The following is a 24,193-nucleotide window of genomic DNA, read 5'->3' as shown; positions in this document are numbered from 1 at the left end:
AACACTGGATTATTTTTTGTATATTATATATTTTATGGTCCATATAAAGTGCATTGATGAATAGCTAAGCGCTGCCTGTAATTGGCTGAGCGCTCAGCCAATCAGCACAGCCCTTTCAGGAAGTGGGTATTTTTAAATCCCAGCCTGCTGAAAGTGCTGGACAGCAGTGCAGGGGAGCCAGCCAGGGCATTCCCTGTGCGGCGGAGAGGTGAGTAAGGATTTTTTTTTAACCAGTTAGGGATGATTTTCAGGGAAGAGCTTATATTTCAAGCCCTTTCCCGATAATCATGCTGTGGGGGTTGCCACAAAACCACTGCTTTCAATGGGGCCGGCAGCAGCGTCGACCCCATTGAAAGCAATGGGATAGCATCCTGGACTTCTGCCACAGCTGTGACACCTGTGGCAGAGGAATCCTTCATCCCCGTGGTTCTCGCGTGGATTAAGGAAACTCCTCCCACAGCTGTCACAGCTGTGGCAGAAGTACCTAATATTCTCCTTATGTTTTCAATGGGGCTAGCGCTATTGCTGCTGGCCCCATTGAAAATACTGAGCGATATCGCAGATTTCTTCTCTGCGATGCAAAGCTCTGCTGAAACATCGCAAATGAGTATGAAACCGTTGAAAATCATTGGTTTCATAATCATCGCTGTCGCATCGCAGAGAAAAAAAAATCGCAAGTGGGTGTCCACCCTAAGGGGTCCACAGAGCACAGTTTGGGAACTGCTACTCTAGATGTAGAGGATGCCCTCTTGTTACCGTCGCAGTCCAGGGTATAAACAGATCATGGGAGAGATCCTTGTATTGTCCCCTCTTGTATTTATACATAGTTATTTGATCGCCCCTTAGCCGTCTTTTCTCCAGGGTGAATAATCCGAGTTTTGTTAGCCTCTCTGGGTACTCCAGTCCTCCCATTCTGTTTATTAATTTAGTAGCCCTTCTTGCCCCCTCAAGTGCTCCAACATCTTTCCTGAGCACCAGTGACCAGAACTATACACAGTATTCCATGTGAGGCCTGACAAGTGCCTTATATAGTGGAAGTATAATGTTCTCGTCCCTCGCCCCTATACCTCTTTTAATGCACCCCAAGACTTTATTTGCTTTCGCAGCAGCTGTCTGGCATTGGTTGCTCCAGTTAACGCTACAATCCACTAGTACCCCCAGGTCTTTTTCCATATCACTTTTCCCTAGCAGTACCCCATTTAGTGTATATTGGTGATATCCGTTTCTCCTGCCCATGTGCATAACCTTACACTTATCAATACTGAACTTCAGGTGACATTTTTCTACCCAAGTCCCCAGCTTATCTATGTCCATTTGCAGCCTACATGGCGATGGGTCGGTGATGTTCTGGGGCTTTTTTGCTTCATTTGGAACCAAAAACCTGCAGCAAGATGGATTTCATCAAGTATCAGGAAATCCTAGAAGAAAACGTCATGCCATCTGTGAGGAAGCTGAAGCTTGGGCATCATTTAACCCTCCAACAGGACAGTAATCCCAAGCAGACCTCAAAGTCAACCAAGACTTGCTATCAGAAGAAGTCCTGGAAGATCTGGAGTGGCTGTCACAGTCAGCTGACTTGAACCCCACTCCAAGAAATCTAGGGTTACTATTTCTAAATATTACAGCAGAAACAGAAGATCCCTATAAAAACGTAAACTTTATTAATACTCAATTAAAAGAGGTCCCATAAGCAAGCAAAGATCTATTATAACAGCAAAAGGGGCTCTAGTAAGCATTAAAGGCACTTGTCATGTAGGTGGGGCGGGGGGGGGGGGATAATTCTGAGGCTGCAGGAGTTAGTTTAAGTAGTATTTTGCAGTGAATTTGGAAAAACCGCTTATCATATTACTTGTGATAGAATTTGGAAGAATTTGGCAGAGGAGATTGAATAATTTCGATTGCAGCTGTGTCAGATTATGTTGTCATTCTGGAAATTCTGGAAAATTTTTGAGAACATTTGGGAATGTATATAAGTTCCTTGAGAAGATTTGGTAATAGTTGTACCTGTGTCTTCGGGATGGATCGTCACTCCACGATGTTTCTGCTCCTTTGTGCTGTCTGCAGTCTATTTCAGGCTTTCTCCGATGCCGGTGAGTACATTTCATCTGACTTCACGATGACAATTTATAGAAATATGGTTCCATGTGATGGTGTATTACAGCTCTAGGAGAATGTGCATCTACTTGTTGGAGGAGATTGATTTGTACATAGTGCAGAGAGTGCACCACATTTATTGTGTTTTACATCATTTTAAGCCGCGTTACATATCTAGTGAATTCCGCATATACTAAAAGTGTAAAGCCCATATGTACCCAATGAAAGCCCAAAGACTGTGTTTTTGTTACCTGTTGGGCTGGAATGCATCAGTATATTCATTGTATACAAAATCATAGCTTACTGCACTTTCCTATACAGTCAGACAATCTATTTTCCCTGTAAGGCCCCCTGTCCAAGGCCGAGGCAGAATATCGCTAGCGATATTTCGCCGCGAGGGAGGAGGGGGAAGCCCTGACAGGTCTCTGAGATTAGCCTATCTAATAGATAGGCTCACTGCTGAGAATTGCAGCAATCACAGCATGCCGCGATTTAAATCCCATGAGCAGAGAATTGCTATGATTCTCCGCTCGTGGACGCTGGCGCTGCGCTTTCCATAGCAACGCTATGGAAAGCTTTGCAGAGCATGATCAGCAGGCGATTTATCGCCCGCAGATCATCTCCCATGGACAGGCAGCCTTATACTTCCATTATTAGAATCCTTCCCTTTATAAATGGGAATAATGCAATAGCAGAATAGACCAAATCATACTAGATGATTGTAGATAAATGGTTCGGAGGGGGTGGAGATTTATTAATGATATTGTATCAGTTTTCTGGTATAATTGTGTAAAACATAAGGGCTCACTCACACAGACGTATGTGTCCCGTGCACTTTTATGCATGTTAAATATGCAGTACACAGCAATATGCATTTTCCTATCTATCTCATATCTCTCTATCTCTCTCCCTCTCTCATATCTATCTATCTCTCTCCCTCTCTCATATCTATCTCTCTTTCTCTCTCTCATATCTCTCTATCTTTCTCCCTCTCTCATATCTATCTATCTCTCTATCTATCTCTCTCATATCTATCTATCTCTCTATAGCTCTCTCTCATATCTATCTATCCATCTATCTCTCTCTCATATCTATCTATCTATCTATCCATCTATCTATCTCTCATATCTATCTATCTCATATCTCTCTCTCTCATATCTATCTATCTATCTATCTCTCTCATATTTATCTATCTATCTCTCTCATATTTATCTAGCTATCTCATATCTATCTATCTGTCTCTCATATCTATCTATCTATCTCATATCTATCTATCTATCTATCTATCTATCTATCTATCTATCTATCTATCTATCTATCTATCTATCTATCTATCTCATATCTATCTCTCTCTCTCTCTCATATCTATCTATCTCTCTCATATTTATCTCTCTCTCTCATATTTATCTATCTATCTATCTATCTCATATCTATCTATCTCATATCTATCTATCTCATATCTATCTATCTCTCATATCTATCTATCTCTCTCTCTCTCTCATATCTATCTCTCTCTCTCATATCTATCTCTCATATCTATCTCTCTGTCTCATATCTATCTATTTCTCTATCATCTATCTGCACGTAAAACACGCAGCACACAGCAAATACATGTGCATGCGTATTTGTTGCATATGTTAAATCCCCATAGGCTATACTGGTGTGTATTACATGTGTAATATACAATAAAATAGGACATGCTATGTTTTTAATCACATATGTAATATGCTCGCGTGAGCCCTATGGTAAACCTGTGTTTTTGCCTTAACCCCTTGAGTGGCGGGTTTCCTACCACCCTGTTGTACCCACCAAGGCAGGTTTTTTAACCCCTTGAGTGGCACGGCCGGAAATTTTCCGGGACGAGCTCCACTGCCCATAGTTATATAACCCAGAAGATTTCAGGGCTATGTATCGCTATGGGAGCTGCAGAGCACGATGCCATAAGCTGTGACATTGTGCTCTGCCTAAACAGACCCAGAGAGAACAAAGCAAGGACTTTAAAAAACAAGCAGGAAGATATTGCCGATCTAAGTCCTGCTTTGTTTACAGGTTGCCATAGAGACCATCAGCTTGTCAGAAGCAAACCGATGGTCTCTGTGGCAGGGAGAGCTGGTGCTTGGCTGTCAGAGGACAGCCAGGCACCAGCTCTTACAGCAGAGATCAGAGCAAACCTTTTTTTTTAAAATAATTAGTAAAACTTTATTGCTTTTTTGTGCGATGCGATGCAACAGAGAGGAAGGCTCCATAGTGAAACATGGGCTACAAAACCTCATGAGTCGCGTGCATATCACCGGACCCGCGAGGTTTTTGTGTTGAGTTGTGGCATGTATGCAGTAACCCATAGGAAAGCATGGACTTCTCATACATGCAATTTGTAGCATACAAAATCGTGCGACTTTGTCGCCCGTGTGAACGAGGCATGAAGGACATAATTTTGGAGGATGCAGCTGCAAATTTAGACTAATAACAAGGTGACCTGCATGCGGTTGAGGCGTACCTCCCGCCAGCTATAAGTAAGTGGGGCCCCGGGATATCGCTGTGCTTAACATAGAGAAGTTATGATGGGTTACAGGCCTGAAAAAAGGGGAAAGGACTAAGATCGAACAAATTGGGTTTGATTCATTCCCAAAAGTTGTGAAATGTAGGTGGAACGTTTGGAGAAGGTTTGTGTTTGATGAAATATGTGTAACAGTGAGGGAAGTAGCCTGATGCAATGAGTAAAGGGAGGTGAGGAAAAGTAATGTAAGGCTAGTTTCACACGGGCAATCGTGATTTTTGCCTTGAGGAAATTGCGTCAAAATTGTATCTTTGTTCACTGAAATTTTTGAGCGTCAGCGATGGGTTTTTTAGAATAATATCGCATCGCTTCTGTGATTTCTTTTATTGCAAAAGTTAATGGGACTTTCTAATGTTAAAATCGCACGCATGTTAGTTGTGCTGCAATACGATAAAAAGGAGGCTCCATAGGGAAACATGGGAGATAAAAAAAAAATAAAAAATCGCACATTACAGTAAGGGCTCCTGCACACTTGCGTTTTCCTTGTGCATTTTTTTTCACGCGATATCCCTGCATTTTTTTAACGTGAATGTCAATGGGACTTTCTAATGTTAAAAACGCATTGCACAAAAATTGCAAGTGCATGCTCCTCAGGGTGCATCCTCCTTATTTGCATAAATTACCCAGAAGAGCATGCAGTGTCTTATAAGTCTCCTCACTCACCTCTCAGGTGTCTTCTCACACCCCTTCTGGGTGCACCCGCCTGGGTGCAGGCAAGTTCAGGTCTAATCTGGAAGCACCGAGCAAACCGAAGACTAAGCACCAACTAGAAACACAGGAACAGCAGGGGCATCTGCGACAGGTGTATTCATGAGAGGGCTCATACAATAACACTGCAGCACGGGCTGTCAGGTCTGAGGCATATTTATAGTGGTTAAGAGATGACAAACACTCTGTAGCTGGGTGGGAGAGGCAGAACCAATTTAACCATGGATGTGCTGGAAAAAGGTAAACACAGATTCAGCGAGAAACCTACTGCATGCTCATGAGGGGCAATCACCCCAAAACAGTTCTGTCTGCCTGTAACCACCAATGGAGGGAGCTTAGGGGTTTACTGCATACCGTTTATAGGTAGAAAACAATATTATAATAGTCTCCAGTAAGTTCCTCCTATCGGCAGTTACAGGCAGCCAGGACTTATCATTCTAATGTATGCCAGACTGCCCTTTTACACGAATTATCGTTCAGATTCTTGTTGAATCATGCGAATCTGAACAATAATCGTGTAGTTTAAATGCTGCCAGTGACTGGTTGAAGAATGATAATTTGTTCACTTATCATTCGTCTTTAAGTTTGTGCAGGCATAAAAATCAAACAATGATTGGTCTGTGTAAATAGGTAGTCACTCGTTTCTGGACATACAATAAGGCCCTTTTCCCAGTCTCTGTGAAAAATGTGAAGGTTCCAGGATAATTTTTAAAGCTGGAGGACCATAGGCAGATTGTTGTGATAGTAATTATCATAATTGTATAGGTCACATTAAATGCTGCTAAGATAGATAGATAGATAGATAGATAGATAGATAGATAGATAGATAGATAGTGTTAGGTCTAGTACACAGAGGCATTGTCCTGCCTCCTGAGTCAGCTTCTATTTCTTCCTGCATCCACAGGTTACTATGTCTGGCTCCTCCACCCAGCTGGTGGTTATATGCAATTATCCTCCTATTTAACCTCCCCAGACATTTCCTAGAATGCTTGGTGGTGTTGCGTATTCCTTCCATGGCTGCATCTGAGCTGCTGCAACTGCAACTATCCTGGTTGCATCTAGTTCTTTGTGTGTGCTTTTGCTGTATGATATTGTGTTTTTGTTTGAATCCAGCTTTCTGTCTGTGTTGCTGCTGGTCAATGCAGCTTGTCCATTGTCTATCTCCTGTGTCTGTTACCGCTGTATAGGATCATGTCCTGCTGTTACTACATGTTCACTCTTCAGTCCTCCATAATTGCTCAGCTCGGTGCAACTGAGCCTGGATCCCTGTCTTCACCAGGTAGGAAGGGACGACTAGGAGTTAGGGATAGGCAAGGTGGCCTGGGCCTTCCCTTCTTCAGGGGTACCTCCAGATGAGGGTTATTTAGCCCATCCTAGTTCAGGATGAGGTCTGTTCTCAGCCATTGCACCGAGTCTTAGTGTTTTCGCAGTTTCCTTCCCGGAGTCTGCTGTCCGTCCTGCCGGGTGGTCTCAGTAGGATGACATAGTAGATGCACAACCGCATCATAACAATGAGATAGATAGAGACGAGATAGACAGATACATAAAAAGATAGATCTGAGATAGATAGACAATAGATAGGTGGATATGAGATAGATATTAAGTGGTCAAGAGAAGTTGGGGGGAGGGGTGGGATGCCAAGATAAACCTTTGCACCCTGGCCTATGAGCCTTTAGCTATGCCCCTATATATGAGATAGATATATTGATATATATGTGGCCATGGACTGCAGGGATGGAGCATGCACCAACTAAGGTAACCCTCTCCAAGAAAGAAGACCAGTGTTCGAATCCCCAGTGTACCATAAACATGTTCCCTTAATCTATAATCATCAAGTGGATTAACAAAAAAAAAAATATATATACTGTGTATATATATATATATATATATATATATATATATATATATATATGTAAAAAAACAAGCAGTGACACATAAATATATGAAGATATAAAATAAATATGTTTTAAAAAATTACAATATATTACACAAACATCAATCATTGAATCATTGATTCAATCATAAATTTTGGCCACCAAAGATGCAATACCTGATAAGGTGTAGAGCCGGCAGAATCGCCGCTAAGCAGGCACAATCACCATAAGGCCGGCACAATGGCTGTAGGGTAGACACAATGTCCGTAGACCCTAACAATATGCAGCAAGCCAGACTATAAACCGGAGGAGCTAAATTGTCCACTGCACACTTATATGCAGTCACCCAGTCAACCCAGCCCAGATTGGGGAGGAGCGATTGTAGACAACCTAATCTGCAATATGAACGATACCACAGAAGCCAGCCAATAGATGGGTGCGTCCCACAATACAGGCTTACAACTCACACTGACATGGCAGTGGGTTCCCCTGTATCTCAACAGTGGGTGACACTGGCTGACATGTTGGGCTTCCCCAGAAATCTATAGCAAACTGCATAAAGGAAATATTGATACACACTGATGACCCACTGTCACATAAGAGAGCTGCAGTATTATGAAGGGGCCATACAGCGATACCATTGTCTGTTATAACTTGCCTTTTATAATTTATAACTCTATTCATAGATTTTCTTTTTCCCTTTTTCTACCAGGACAAATGCAAACAAAATTTGCAACTGCTTTCATGACAAACTACAACCAAAGCTCAAATGCAATATTCCAGTTGTATCTTGTGACCTGTGATAAAGCGGCTACAGTCTCGGTGACGGTGTCTCAACCATTCTTCAACAAGACGGTCCATGTTCACAAGGACAGTAGTAGCCTGGTGACCCTAGACCAAAAGTATATGATTACTGAGAAGGATGTCACTTCTAAAGTAATATTGGTGACATCTGATGTGGCCATATCTGTATTTGCATTTAGCACTAGCAAACACGTTTCTGATGCCATGACCTGTCTACCACAAGAAGACCTGGGTAAGGAATACTATATAATTACTCCTGAGGGCAGTGGAAAGAGCAAACAATTTGCAGTGGCCAATGGATTTGAAGATGAAGTCCAAGTTCACATCACAGTCTCCGGATCCATCACATATAAGGGGAAATCCTACAAAACTGGAGACTCATTCACATTATTGCTGGGAAAACAACAAGTCGTTCAGTTTCAAAGTTCTGATGACCTCACAGGAACCAAAATCTCATCCTCAGCCCCGGTAGCCGTATTTGCTGGTCATACATGTTTTACAGGGATTGGCTCTTATTGTGACACCCTTATTGAACAGGTTCATCCTGTGGAGAACTGGGGAGAAGTCTTTACAGTGTTCCCATTCTTTACCCATACTAAAGATATCATCACTATAGTTGGCGGAAATTCTGATACCCTTGTGACTATTCATAGCTCCAAACCTGCCACCCAGCATAGACTACAGGAAGGCGGCCATGTCCAAATCACTGTAGACAATATCCTGCTCATCAATGCCACCAAACCTATTATGGTCTCATATTTATTCCAAGAATCTAGCTCAGCTGGTAAACAATATAAATATGATCCTTTCATCACCACTGTTCCACCATCATTACTGGGAAGGAGATATTACAAGTTTGTGACACAGTCTCGCTATGACAACTTTATCCTCATTGTTTCTCAAACATCTTCAGACTCAAAGTTCTACCTGGATGGAAAACTACTAAGTTCTTACCCAACAACTATGAAAGAATTCAATGAATTTAGAGGATGGCAAGTCTCATTGGGTAAAACTGAGGGGCAGCATGAGATATACCACGAGACCTCCACATTCACACTTTATGTTTTTGGTACTGAATCTGATATCTCCTATGGATATTCAGTGGGGAAGAGTGCACTATGTCCAGGTGAGAGACATTTTATACTATAAGGGTGTAAAAACTGTATTCTTCAAAGCAGCATATTGTGAACAGGAAAAGGTTGCCTGGTCTCGTTAAACTAATATGAGGAGACTGATGTACATACTATAGAAAAGTAGGAGATCTAGAGATAAAAACGGTCCACCAGAACAGATTTAGTTTCCCCCAATATGCCCATTCATTATATCTAGGCCAATTTGCACCCTTATGTTCCTTAAAGATGTTCTTTTTTTATCATCAGACACAATTTTTTTAGATTGAACATATTTTTGAATATAAGATGATTAGAGATGAGCGAGTATGCTCTTCCGAGCTTGCTACTCGTTCGGGTATTAGGGTACTCGAGATGCTCATTACTCGAGACTAGAGATGAGCGAGCATACTCGTCCGAGCTTGATACTCGTTCGAGTATTAGGGTGTTCGAGATGCTCGTTACTCGTAACGAGTACCACGCGGTGTTCGGGTTACTTTCATTTTCTTCCCTGAGAAATTTGCGCGCTTTTCTGGCCAATAGAAAGACAGGGAAGGCATTACAACTTCCCCCTGCGACGTTCAAGCCCTATACCACCCCCCTACAGTGAGTGGCTGGCGAGATTAGGTGTCACCCGAGTATTAAAATCTGTCCCTCCCGCGGCTCGCCACAGATGCATTCAGACATAGTTCAGGGAAAGTGCTGTTGGTGCCGGAGCTGCTATAGGGAGAGCTTTAGGAGTATTTTAGGCTTCAAGAACCCCAACGGTCCTTCTTAGGCCATAGAAATCGCAGATCGCACCTATGTGCGATCTGCGATTTCTGTTCTCTTCTCTATATGCGCTCAATGGGGCCGGCGGCAGCAGCGCCGACCCCATTGAGAACATATAGAAGACAAATCATTCTTCTCTGCCACAGCTGTAACAGCTAACGATGTTAGCCCATTGAATTCAATGGAGCCAGCAATACAGCCGACTCCATTGAAAGCAATGGGCTGCTGACGATCGCGGGATGAATTGTCGAGAAGGGCTTAAATATATAAGCCCTTCCCTGCAATTCATCCAGAAATGTGTTACAATAAAAATCATTACTCACTTCTCCTGGCGTTCTGCGGTGCTCCTGCAGGCTGTCGCTCCCTCCTGGTCCCCGGCAGAGCATTGCTTTCTCTACAAAGGGCTTTAAATCCCCGCCTCCAGAAACACATGTGCCTTCAGCCAATCACAGCCAATGACAATGATGTCATTGAATGGCTGTGATTGGCTGTGGTTCTGGAGGCGGGGATTTCAAGCCTTTCGTAGAGAAAGCAATAGTCTGCCGGGAACCAGGAGGGAGCAAGAGCCTGCAAACACCAGGAGGGAGTGACAGCCTGCAGGAGCGCCGCAGATCGTCTGAAGAAGTAAGTAATGCTTTTTATTCTTTGCTTCACTGTATTGCCGGCGTATAAGGTGACAGTTGGGGGGTCGTCTTATACGCACCGTCGCCTTATACGCCGGTATATATTTTTATTTTTACACATTTCTGGATGAATTGCAGGGAAGGGGTTATATATTTAACCCCTTCCCGACAATTCACCCCGCGCACGCCGGCAGCCCATTGCTTTCAATGGAGCGGCTGTATTGCAGCTCCATTGAATTCAATGGGCAAACATCATTCTCTGCTACAGCTGTTACAGCTATGGCAGAGGAGAACGATCTTTACGCTGACAGTGCGGGGGGGGGGCCCACTCTTGCCGCTATTGTGGCTTAATAGTGGGACCTGGGAACTTGAGATGCAGCCCACCATGTAGCCCCTCGCCTGCCCTATCCGTCACTGTGTCGTTCCCATCACTTTGTAGAATTGCCCAGATTTTCACACATGAAAACCTTAGCGAGCATCGGCGAAATACAAAAATGCTCCGGTCGCCCATTGACTTCAATGGGGTTCGTTACTCGAAACGAACCCTCGAGCATCGCGGGAATTTCGTTCCGAGTAACGAGCACCCGAGCATTTGGGTGCTCGCTCATCTCTAATCAGTATTCATAAATAGATTTCCATGATTCCAATAATAATAATCTTGTGTTATGTGTAGCGCCATATTATTCTGCCGGATTAAGAATTGGTCATTAACCCCTTGAGTGGCACGCCCGGAAAATTTCCTTGGACAAGCTCCACTGCTCATAGCAACATAGCCCGGAAGATTTCCGGGCTATGTATCACTATGGGAGCTGCAGAGCACAATGCCACAAGCTGTGACAGTGTGCTCTGCCTGCACAGACCCACACAGAGCAGTGCAAGGGCTTTGAAAAACCAGCAGAAGATATTGCCGACATGTCGGCAACCTCCTGCTTTGTTTACAGGTTGCCATAGAGACCATCGGCTTGTCAGAAGCAAGCCGATGGTCTCTGTGGCAGGGAGAGCTGGTTGTTAGCTGTCAGAGGACAGCTAGGTACCTGCTCTTACAGCAGAGATCAGAGAAAACCTCCGATCTCTGCTGTGTTAACCCTTTACATGCTGCAGTCTATGTGACTGCAGCATGTAAAGGGCTGTCACTGCAGCATGTAAAGGGCTGTCACCATCGGACCCCTGGAATGTGATCAGGGGTCCTGATGGGTCCCTGTGGAAGTCCCCTAAAGGGACAAAAAAAAAAAAATTAAAAAAAAAGTAAAAAAATTATTAAAAAAAATTAAAAAAACACTTGTCTCCCTTTACTTTCTAAAAAATCAAAAATACAATCACACATGTGGTATCTGTGTGCGTCGTAATGACCCAGAGAAGGAAGTTAATACATTATTTAACCCCTTAATGACATGGCCCCTTTTTTCTTTTTTCCCCATTTCTTTTTTTCCTCCCCCCTGTTTAAAAAAATCACAACTTGTCCCGCAAAAAACAAGCCCTCATATGGCCGTGTCAATGGAAAAATGAAAAAGTTATGGCTCTTGAGACGCAACTGCAAAACTAGTTGAAATTCAATGATTAGACCATTTTAAAAAACCTGCCCTGGTGGGCACGACAGGGTGGTAGGAAACCTGCCACTAAAGGGGTTAAAGGGGTCGCCCCACACAACATTTTTTTAAGCAGTTAGCCTTGATCTAAAACAAGAAAAGAAGCAATACTAATCTCTTTCTCCCCAGTAAGCAGCATGACGGCTCCCACTGCTCTCCCAGTCTGTATCATCAATGTTCATTCTTCTAACATCAGCATTCACACCTTGGTTGCCATGATGCCAGGAATTAAGGACAGTGATGATAATCAGCCTCTGATTAGCTACAATGGTCACCTAACATCCGCTGTTTACCAGAATAGGGGAAGGAAGGGGAGGAGTGAGTATTATTTTTTTCTATTCTTTTAGGTCATAGCCAGATGTTTATTTTTTCTTTTTTTTATAGTGGGGCAACTCCTTTAAGCGATCATTGGAGGACTGCAGCACTATAGTCTCTATATCTGGACCCTCCATAATTGTTTATAACTAGAGATGAGCAAGCATACTCGTCCAAGCTTGATGCTCGTTCGAGTATTAGGGTGCTCGAGATGCTTGTTACTCGAGACGAGCACCTCGCGGTACTCGTCTCGATTAAACGAGCACTGACCATTGAATTCAATGGAGCCAGCAATACAGCCAGCTACATTGAAAGCAATGGGCTGCCGGCGAGCGCGGGATGAATTTTCGGGAAGGGCTTAAAAATATAAGCCCTTCCCTGAAATTCATCCAGAAATGTGTAAAAAGTTAAAAAAAAAATATACTCACCTTGTCCCGGCAGACGGAGTTCAGCCGCGGCCGGCAGTTCTCCTGAACTGCTTTGAGTAGTATTCAGCAGCCGGGGATTTAAAATCCCCGCCTGCTGAATGAGCTGCCTCTGATTGGTCACAGCCTCACCAATCAGAGGCAGCTCTCACTTACCCATTCATGAATGGGTGAGTGAGTGCGGCCTCTAATTGGCTCAGCGCAGGGACCAATCAGGGGCAGCTCTCAGCTGTCATTCAGCTGAGAGCTGCCCCTGATTGGTCCCTGCGCTGAGCCAATCAGAGGCAGCACTCACTCACCCATTCATGAATTCATGAATGGGTGAGTGAGAGCTGCCTCTGATTGGTGAGGCTGTGACCAATCAGAGGCTGCTCATTCAGCAGGCGGGGATTTTAAATCCCCACCTGCTGAATACTACAGAAAGCAGTTCAGGAGAACTGCCGGCCAGACGCAGCTGAACTCCGGCTGCAGCGGAAAGGTGAGTATACATTTTTTTTTTATTTTTACACATTTTAGGATGATTTTCAGGTAAGGGCTTATATTTTTAAGTCCTTGCCGAAAATTCATCCCGCGCTCGCCGGCAGCCCATTGCTTTCAATGGAGCCAGCTGTATTGCCGGCTCCATTGAATTCAATGGGCTAACATCGTTCTTCTCTGCCACAGCTGTTACAGCTGTGGCAGAGGAGAACGATCTTTATGCTGACAGTGCGGGGGGTGGGGGGGTCTCACTCTTGCCACTATTGTGGCTTAATAGTGAGACCTCAGAGCCCGAAATGCAGCCCTGCATGTTGCTCCTCGCCTGCCCTATCCATTTCTGTGTTTTTTACATGACTTTGGTGATTTGCTAAGATTTTCACAAATGAAAACCTTAGCGGAGCACCAGTCATATACAAAAATGCTCGAGTCGCCCATTGACTTCAATGGGGTTCGTTACTCGAAACGAACTCTCGAGCATCACTGAAAGTTCGACTCGAGTAACGAGCACTCGAGCATTTTGGTGCTCGCTCATCTCTATTTATAAGCATCTTAAATGTCATGTCTTCAGTGTGGATGCTCTGTGCAAATTGTCTCGTCAAAATGTATGTGTATTGCACAGCTGCAGCATGTAAGAGGTTAATGTCCGTGAATGTCTGGAAAATGTAAAAATTTTTGATGTCACATGAGCATGAGTGATATATGTGAATGCAAGGTGCAAAAGGAGAGAGAGTCTTCTGGACTAAGGTGTGTTAAGTTGGAGAGTGAGTGCGCCCCATCGGGGTACCTTCAACCCTCATGTGGTGAAGCATGGAAGAGGAAGAGAAGTATCCTGGAGGTCTATTCCCAGGACCCCTACCATAACATAGAGTGAGAGTGCAGAAGAAGGAGAAAAAGGAGTCCGCTGTGCAGGGTCTAGAATCCTACAAAAGTGAGTGTTCAGTGGAGTGTTCACCTCCTCTGGATTGTGTGTGTCCAGGAGCAGAGTCATACAGATAATTGGACTGTAGGCCCGGTGTCATCCTGTGTTTCCTCTCTGACCTCTTCAATTGTTTTCCTGCGCTGGTGTATGACGTTATCTACTAATTGTAAGCCAGTGTCAAGATATTTATTGCAAGTAGAGTTCCGGTTGTTGACCATTCGCAGCAACTGAGTGTTATCAAGCTAACTCATGTGTTGGATATCCCATGGAGCAAGGAATGGTGGCGTCACCAGTGACAAAACTCTACAAGTCCACAACACAATTTATTCAAGTAACCGCTGCACCAGAGTTGCCTGGAGAGGCCTGTCAGGGGAGGAGTTGGTAGTGCCACCATGACAACCCAAAACAACGCCATCTCTTCAGTGGTGCGCTTTGTGCCTCGGTCGCTGCAGTTGCAGATATTAATGATGATTCTATGGAAAGGTCAGCAATATCTTATCATTGGACCGCAACACCATAATATTTTCATATAGCTGATCAACAGGGGTTGCAGATATATTGATGGTGATGCTGTGGCTAGATCATCAGTATTGGAATCCTTTAAACCCCCTTTAAGAGAAAAGGGTTTTATCTTAGCATAATCTCTTTTTGAAAGAAAGATCCCCTGATAATAAGCTAATCACGGGTGTCCTTCTGCTAGGATTTCCAGCGATCAACTATAATCGATGAAAGAATCTGGCAACAAGTTTTCAATTTTGCAGCAGCGCCACCACTGGTTAAATGAAGCACTGCACAATGCCCATTAAAATCAGTGGGCTGTTCGGAGTTCTTCAGAGTGCAAGAAATTCAGCGTGGCCATTTTTTGCCTAAAAGATGATGGTCTTGAAAAATAGTCTGGTATATGGAAAATTCATTTTCTAAACCAACTTCCATAGACTATGATGGTCAACATAAGAGGGGTCGGGGATTAAGGCTGGGGTCACACGGGACATATTTCCAGCGGAAATCTTGCGGTTTTGCGCAGCACTTAGCCGCGGGTTTTGGAGTGGCCTGGCCGCATGCTCTTCCATTGTGGCCAGCACTCCCATAGAGAAAAAAAAAAGAATGGACATGCTGCCGTACGGGAATACGCACAGCAGCGTCAACTTCTGCTGGCTTTGCCGCAACGGATTCGCCGTCCGGTGTGGATGAGATTTTTGACAAATCTTGTCCACATGGCTGGCCAATCCAGGCATTAGCGGACGCAGGCGGATTTGCTGCGGCCAAATTCCGGACAGAATTTCCGTGGCTAATCCACCCTGTGTGAACCCAGCCTTAGAGTTGTACATGAGACTAACAAACCTCCACTCCTCATACAATATATCATCAACACCATTCTTTCTGGTTAGTAATGCTCTTAAAGATGTTTCATCTTTTGCATTCATTTCAGGACCAACACAGGAGCCCGAATGTTCGATCCGTTGCCTTCCGGATATTGCTGAATATATTTTACCACACAGCCTGGTATCTGATGCTGACTTAGATGTACTCAATATTCACCTGAAAGATCCTCTGTGTCGAGCAAAAAAGGAGAAAGATCATTATCTCATCAGAATACCGTATACCAGATGTGGCTCCAACGTCCTGGTGGGTTTTATAGGAGGAGAATTCCAAATATGACAAACCTATACAAAACTAACAGCTGTACCGGTCTGCATGCCCATAGATACTTCCTATTCTAGTCTTAGAGGTCAATCTTAAATAACACCTGGAAAGTGTTCATACCAAGAAAATACACAAACATCATTTGTTACATATTTTTCTTTGGCTGATTCAGTCACAAAATTAAGCATTAATTGCGGCATTTAAGAGGTTAAATGGCTATAATTGGAGGCTAATTTAAAATGTACATGTAGTGTCCCAGAACAACATCTTGGTCCCCTCCATAATTGTCAAAAATGTATTGTCTTTTGTGGATGCACTGTGCAAATCTGTCATGTCAAAATTTTGTATGTGTATTGCACAGCTGCAGTGCCTGAAGGGTTAACTCCCCTAAAACCATTGCCTGTCAGTTCTAGCTACTAAATGTATTTTTCCTACTATGTCATGTGGTACAAGTGAGGTTATACAAGTGAGTGTCTGAGAGCGGGAAAGGGTTGTTGATGATCAACCATCTGCCCATGCTGTTGGAGGACCCACGTGATGCAGGGAAGCACCTTTAGCTTTCCTGTATTGAAAATGGAGAAGGAGAAGCTCCCTATGTAGGAGCTGAGGACTTCCCCTATCCGTTGGAGAGACCGCAGGGGCACAGGAAGACACCTCTGGTTTACTTGTGTCTAATATGGAGGAGAAGGAGAGACAGCCCTATGGCATGTGAAAGGCATGGGAAAATGAGTGAGTTACCAAATTCCCCAGAGTGAGAGCAACCCCCCAAGTAATTCTGTATAGAGCAACCCACCATACCAGGTACCGGTTCACAGCATAGGCATCTTTTTCCTATGTGGCCGTCCGCCATTAGGATCACCACACAGAGGTACGTAATAGTGACACCCAAGCGGATAATGTGCGGGGTACATCTAGGCTAGGTCGTCTTCTTAAGTTATTTTTTCCACCAGAGTGTATGTGGAGTGATTCCTGCATTTTTTCTCCTCTGGAGATATACTTAATTTACAGAACCGGTGACATATAGATAAAGTGGACTATAGGGCCGTATTGTTCCTGTGTAATTTTTGCCTCTCGAACTCTGAGCTTTTGCCTGTAACTACTACAAGTGAATGATATCTGTAACTACCTGTTATACAAAGATTAACCCCTTAAGTACCAGGTTGTTTTGTACCTTAAGGACCAGACACTTTTTCGGGATTTTACCCATGTGGCAGTTTCACTGCTCTATTTTTTTTCCTTCAGCTACCAAAATTATTTTTGCTACGTTTTTTTTTCCGTGACATATAGGACTATTTTTTAAATATCTTTTTCGCTGACTTTTTTTCCCGTTTTTTAGTTTTATTGGGGGCAAAATGCTAAAAAAAATGATTTTTATAACATTTATAGTTTTTTTTAAAAATTATTTTTATATTTACACTAAAATAAAGTATGGAAATGGGTTCCTCTATTTATTTCGGATGTTTTGATATATAGTATGTATGGTTTTGGTTTACAGGGCGCATACGGCGATGGTTTTTGTTGGCGTCTGCTTTGTGTTATTCTCTTTCTTATGTATGTATTGTTGTTTTATTCTGTTGTTATGTTTTACTTATGCATGTAATTGTGTTTTTTACTATCTATGTCCCCAATGACGTCATGTAAGACCTCTGGGGGACTTTCACTTTTTTTTTTTTTTTACTTTATTTGACACTTTCCCACTATAACTATGACGTCCATAGGTGCCCTAGTAAAGGAGATAGCAACCCCTGTGGTGACATTAGTCACCTGCAGAGCTGCCAGGGTCTAGTCTGACCCTCCAGCTCTGCAGTAGCAGGGAATCCTGGGAGGTCACATGACCCCCCCGAGGCTCCCGTAGTGAAAGTACTTCTTACTTTCACTTTGCCCATACAGTGCTCATTGAGCACTGTATATCGGGGAAGCAGAAGGCATGAAGGGTTAAAAACCCCTCCTGCCTTCTGCTTCGGGTTATCAGCTGTCACTAACAGCTGATAACCGGTTCCTGCCTCTGACTGATTGCAGAGGCAGGAGACTTAGAGCACCGCCGTATTTTTACTATCGGCGGTGCTCTAAGCCCAGGACCAGCCGCCGTATATATACAGTGGCTGGTCCTAAATGGGTTAATGCAAGTAAAGTTTTACCGGGCCTCATCCGTTCCTGAGGACCCGAGGTGCGATACACAAGTCTCTGTGTTGGTACTCTGCCGCATAGATTAACGGTGTGTGGGAACGGTGGCGTCACAAACTTGACAACTACCACCCGCCTAATCCTGAAGATTACTGGCCCTATCCTCTGGGACTAGGAGTTGGTAAGTGCCACCGTGACAGGTCCACGCACTACACCCTCCCTGCAGTATTCCACAAGTGACTATTACAGAACTTAGCATCCCTATCCCAGGACGTTACATACAGATCTCTTTGTTGACTCTGTCTGTAAGTCCAGTGGGCGGTCCTACTGTATAATTGACAGCTGACAGTGGTTAAGACTCCACCCCCTGGATTCATAAACCCAGAATGAAAAAGAAATACAACAATAAATATCAAGTTCTGCTACATATTCCCCCATACAATAATATATTAATCTGCTCAGTTACATCTGCTCTATCACATGCTTTTGATGAGGATCATGACTAGTGTAACGGTTTACATTAGGCTAAAAAAAAAAGCGATTACATAATTGTAAATTACCCATGTATGGAGAACATAAATTCTGACATTTTTACCCTATTATCTGCTGTTTTCTCATATACTGTATTCTCCACTATTTGTTCTTTGCAGCACGAGGATGGGAAAACCTTCTATACTAACACCATCTACGGCACTATCCCTGATACTGATGTCCATCGTATTGAGATCCCAGTGAGATGTGAGATGGAGAGTAATAAGACCCTGGAATTGATAATTAACCCTAAAGTAAAGAATTCAATCTGTAAGGGTTATTATAACATCTCAATGGGACTCTACCAGAGCGACAGCTTCACGGAGCCGATTACACAGTATCCTCATGAGATCGATCTACACAGTAATCTACATGTGGAGCTTGAGGTGGAGTCAGAAGATAAAGAGCTGCAGATATTCATAGAAAGACTAATTGCTTCCCCTTCATTAGAGGAAACAAATAGGAAATATAAAGTCATCCAGAATGGGTGAGAAACCAGTGATTCTTAAAGTTTGTCATTTTACAGATACAGTGGAGCTACACCCCGGTCATGGTCACTTTCTGTAATTGTCTGCTAGCTTACATTGCACTTGCCACTCTTCTGCTTTTTCCTGTTAGTACATTTATGCTGAGGATGGTGGTGAAAAGTAGACAGTGAGGGCTCGGTCACACAAGCGTTTTTTGGTCCGATCTGCAGACGCACTTGCGATCTGCAGATCTATAGACCCAATGCATCCCAATGGGAGCAGGCACATGTCCGTTTTTTATGCGGATGTGCGATAAATTATAGGACACAACGATTCGCAGAACATGCCTATCTGCGTTCTGTGAATCGTTGTGTTCTATATATGCGCTAAATGGGGCCGGCGGCAGCAGCGCCGACCCCATTGAGAACATATACTAAGATTGTTCTCCTCTGCCACAGCTGTGCCACAAGTGTGGCAGAGAAGAACAATGTTCTCCCATTGAAGTCAATGGAGCCGGCAATACATTGAATGACAGCTGAGAGCTGCCCCTGATGGTCCCTGCGCTCAGCCAATCAGAGGCAGCACTCACTCACCCATTCATGAATTCATGAATGGGTGAGTGAGAGCTGCCTCTGATTGGTGAGGGCTGTGACCAATCAGAGGCAGCCCATTCAGCAGGCGGGGATTTTAAATCCCCGCCTGCTGAATACTGCAGAGAGAAGTTCAGGAGAACTGCCGGCCGGACGCGGCTGAACTCCGACTGCAGGAAAAAGGTGAGTATACTTTTTTAAAATTTTTACACACTTTCAGGATGGTTTTCAGGGAAGGGTTTATATTTTAAGCCCTTCCCAGAAAATTAATGCACGGCTTGCCAGCTCCATTGACTTCAATGGGCGAACATCGGTGGCAGAGGATAGCGGGCAGTGCTGAGCCGCTTCGCTGAAAACGCTGCTAGGTGCCGATTTTTCAGCGAATCGTCGGCCCCGGTCACGCGATTTGCGGATGCGCATCCGTTATGCGATCTGCAAATCGTGCGAAAAAACGCCCGTTTGACTGAGGCCTTACATTAAAGGGGTGGTCTCATAAATATAACATCTGTCTATATGCCCTTTGAGGGCATACAGATGTCATAGAAGCCCCCTGAAATTAGATAAAAGGGTTAGATAGATGTTGCCTATTCTCACTCTATATATGTTGTACAAACCTTTCAGAATGATACTTCAATATGGGAAATATAATAGAAATGCCTTTGTTCTATTCTCAGGTGCCAGGTAGACTCCACCCTACGAGTTCACCCGGTGACAGATCGGCGCCTGCAGCGCTTCAGTTTTCATGCATTTAAGTTTGAGAATTTCCACGATGTTTACCTTTCCTGTAACGTCATCATCTGTCACAACTCAACCTCCCCGAATCGCTGCACTCAAGGATGTATCTCCTCAAGACAGAGACGTGATATCCGCACCTCGAAGGAACAAGTAGACAGCGCCAGATTATCTCAGGGGCCTCTTGTGTTTGTATCTGGTAAGTAGATGTGATACTTTGGTATTAATATTATGAGAATTTAAATGATGGAGAAGAAGTAATTACAATAAGACAGAAATATGTGATATGTAGTCAGTTTTGGGATCTAGAATTTTTGTAAAATCACAGAAAGCGATGAACAGATGAAAAAAATCACAGAAAATGCTCATATATTTATTGACATACTGATAGAGGGGGGCAGGCATATACACTACTTATCCCCCAACATGCAGACAGCTACACTGCTAAACGGAGGAGCAAGTAACATATATGAAGGAGAATGATGAGCAGCCACACACAAGCGCTGCTTATATCGAGGGGGGCGGCTACTTAATGTCCTCCTGCACAAAAGAGTAAATACAGGGTGTCGGGCCACATGGTATGTGTAGTGCACCATGCAGGCTTACAAGCTATTAATGTGCTACCCCAGCGTTCATGTTTGGGGATATGTGGTGTATATACTTGCCCTCTTGTATAAGTATATCAGTAAGTATATGGCGATTTCCCTAAAATGTAGAAATGTACACATTTGTTAGTCTTTGGCCGTGTCACTGAATATTTTACTCACACGTCCAGAACTATCCTTACATGCAATTGATAAAATAAGCTAGACAATACCAAAATAATAGCTATATAGAGTGCCGTTATAATGCTGCTATGGTGCAGTTAATAGTATTGTACAGTGAAAAAATAACAATACCGCCATATGGTGCTTAAATAATAGTAACATACAGCTCTTTAATGATAGTGAATGCACTATTTAAATAATACTGAACCTCAAATTTCACTCAAAAGCCATCTTTTGAGTGACAATCGTTGTGTATAATTGTGCCCATCTTTCACTTTTCTGCCAAACGATAATTTTCAGTTCGGCATAAAATCCATTGTTCGGCAGAAGAGCTGATAAGAAGGACCGCACGCTGTGTTCTGCCCATGGAGCGCTGATTACATTGTCTCACCTGTCAGTCCCATGGCAGAACAAAAGGAATGTATTCAGAGAACAGACCACTCGCTGTTCTCTGAATATAGATCCCGGCGGCTCACGCGCTTCTAATTGGTACTAATAGGTATTAGTACCAATTAGCAGTTTATGCAAAATGACCGCTCAAAAGCCATATTTTGAATGTTCATCTTTGTGTGTAAATGGGTCTTTATGCCCTAAGGTTGTTAGTGTCATTGTACTCATATCAGATGTGTATACCTCCTAGTCAGTGACTACAGATCAGCTGGCAGAGCAATTTCAATTTGCATTGCAAAATTATGTCCATTTGTACAGGGGTCAGATTTGATAATAGATGAAATAGTTTATTCCCTAATTATGCAGCTGCGCTCTGCAGATGAGTATCATATACATCGTAAATGATGACTTTAAAGGGTTTTACAGGACAATAAAAAAGTTATAAGGGCTAAAAATGAAGAACAATAGAATACTCCCCTATCCTGGCAGTCATTGTGCACATGACCCCTCACAGGCTTCGCCAGTCATAGAAGTGTCACCGCTTCTATGGCACATGACATTTCTTCCAGGTTCCGTGCAGCAGGCATCGGGGCTGCAGCGCTGGACGGGAAGCCACCAGGATAGGGGAGCATTTAATTTTTTCTTTATTTTAAGCCCTTAGAACTTTTTCTGTCCTGGAAAATCCCTTTAATTCCTTTATAAATTGATGTTGGTGTTTTCTGTCTTTCGTAGAGGAGAAGCCCACACATGGTGGCAGCTTTACCCTGACATCAGTTTTGTCGGTGGTCCTGTGTGTTACGGTGATTTCGGCAGTGCTGGGTTTGGTGGTTCAGAAAGAATATTATAGAAGACAACAGCGAGTCCTGTTACAGAGCAGCAGCGACTCTTCCTGAAGAAATCATCCAGCTCATATCTGTATATTCTAGTTGTCATTGCCTTCTTTAATTTCTAGTATTAGGGCGAGCACCCACTGGCGTTTGCGTTTTCCGCGGGAAAAAAACCGCAGCGTTTTCGCGGCGTTTTCGCGGCTTTTCCATTAATTTCCATGGAGAAAAATAAGGACACATATGCAACTGACAGTTCCTATGTTAAAAACGCAAACGCAACGCAAAAAAAACGCCAGTGGACAGGAACACATGTTATCTCTATGCCTGTGCAGGAAAAACGCAAAACGCAAAACGCAGGTAAAAAAACGCCAGTGGGTGCTCGCCCTTAGGGCGCCCACCCACTGGCGTTTGCGATTTTCGTGCGTGAAAAAGCCGCGTTTTCGCGGGAAAAAAACCGCCGCGTTTTCGTGGCGTTTTCGCGGCTTTTCCATTAATTTCCATTGACTTTCATGGGTGCATTAGGAGAAAAATAAGGACACATATGCAACTGACAGTTCCTATGTTAAAAAACACAACGCAACGCAAAACGCCAGTGGACAGGAGTACATTCAATTCTAATTGCTCTGCAGAAAAAACGCAAAACGCAAAGAAAAAAAAATCGCCAGTGGGTGGTTGCCCTTATATACAATATATTAGCACTGGGATATTATATGGAGACTTTATAAAGCCATAAAAGCTTTTTTGGGGTTTTTTAAATCCTGTTTATTACTAATCTGGCAGATCACAATGCAATAAAGTCTGTATGTTATAAGTAAAAGCAGCTCACTGTGTAAGTGGTTCATATGAGAAATCATAAATTGCTGCAGATTGATTACTTACTATGTCAGTAGTTTGTAATGTTTTATATATCTCCACAACGCACTCATGCAGACGTACCTCAAAACACCTCTATTTGTCCCCACAGTAACTCTAACCACTCATTAGTTTGACCCTTTTCGACTACATTATAGAAGCCTCTTGCTTAGAGATGAGCGAGCACCAAAATGCTCGGGTGCTCGTTACTCGGGACGAAAATTTCGTGATGCGCGAGGGTTCGTTTCGAATAACGAACCCCATTGAAGTCAATGGGCGCCCCGAGCATTCCTGTATATCGCCGATGCTCGCTAAGGTTTCCATTTGTGAAAATCTGGGCAATGCAAGAAAGTGATGGGAACGACACATCAACGGATAGGGCAGGCGAGGGGCTACATGTTGGGCTGCATCTCAAGTTCCCAGGTCCCACTATTAAGCCACAATAGCGGCAAGAGTGGGCCCCCCCCCTCCCAACAATTTTTACTTCTGAAAAGCCCTCATTAGCAATGCATACCTTAGCTAAGCACCACACTACCTCCAACAAAGCACAATCACTGCCTGCAGGAGACTCCGCTGCCACTTCTCCTGGGTTACATGCTGCCCCCCCCCCCCCCCCCGCACGACCCAGTGTCCACAGCACACACAAAAGTGTCCTTGCGCAGCCTTCAGCTGCCCTCATGCCACGCCACCCTCATGTCTATTTATAAGTGCGTCTGCCATGAGGAGGAACCGCAGGCACACACTGCAGAGAGTTGGCACGGCTAGGCAGCGACCCTCTTTAAAAGGGGCGGGGCGATAGCCCACAATGCTGTACAGAAGCAATGAGAAATATAATCCTGTGCCACCGCCATCAGGATCTGCACACGTGGGCATAGCAATGGGGAACCTATGTGCCACACACTATTCATTCTGTCAAGGTGTCTGCATGCCCCAGTCAGACCGCGGTTTTTTATAAATAGTCACAGGCAGGTACGACTCCGCAATGGGAATTCCGTGTGCACCCACAG

General features: G+C 43.7%; 1 protein-coding gene across 1 annotated transcript; it reads left to right on the top strand.

Moving 5' to 3' along the window:
* The first annotated feature begins 1,982 nt into the window (after nt 1–1,982).
* Nucleotides 1,983–22,475, top strand: LOC136621325 (IgGFc-binding protein-like). The gene is made up of 6 exons (XM_066596759.1): nt 1,983–2,090; nt 7,946–9,163; nt 15,692–15,888; nt 18,681–19,048; nt 20,293–20,549; nt 22,240–22,475. The coding sequence occupies exons 1-6, from the start codon at nt 2,018–2,020 to the stop codon at nt 22,398–22,400; spliced, it is 2,274 nt and encodes a 757-aa protein (XP_066452856.1). The 5' UTR covers nt 1,983–2,017; the 3' UTR covers nt 22,401–22,475.
* Nucleotides 22,476–24,193: the final 1,718 nt, after the last annotated feature.

Source organism: Eleutherodactylus coqui, chromosome 3 (assembly GCF_035609145.1).
Source record: "Eleutherodactylus coqui strain aEleCoq1 chromosome 3, aEleCoq1.hap1, whole genome shotgun sequence".
NCBI lineage: Eukaryota > Metazoa > Chordata > Amphibia > Anura > Eleutherodactylidae > Eleutherodactylus > Eleutherodactylus coqui.
Note: the sequence above shows the minus strand (reverse complement) of the source record. Positions and strands in the feature narration are given on the sequence as shown.

Bases quoted from the DNA above. Each gene is read 5' to 3' on its own strand.
- LOC136621325 (XM_066596759.1), top strand. From the start codon at position 2,018: ATGGATCGTCACTCCACGATGTTTCTGCTCCTTTGTGCTGTCTGCAGT. The intron at 9,164-15,691 runs GTGAGAGACATT...CATTCATTTCAG, and splicing joins GAAGAGTGCACTATGTCCAG to GACCAACACAGGAGCCCGAA. The intron at 20,550-22,239 runs GTAAGTAGATGT...TGTCTTTCGTAG, and splicing joins GCCTCTTGTGTTTGTATCTG to AGGAGAAGCCCACACATGGT.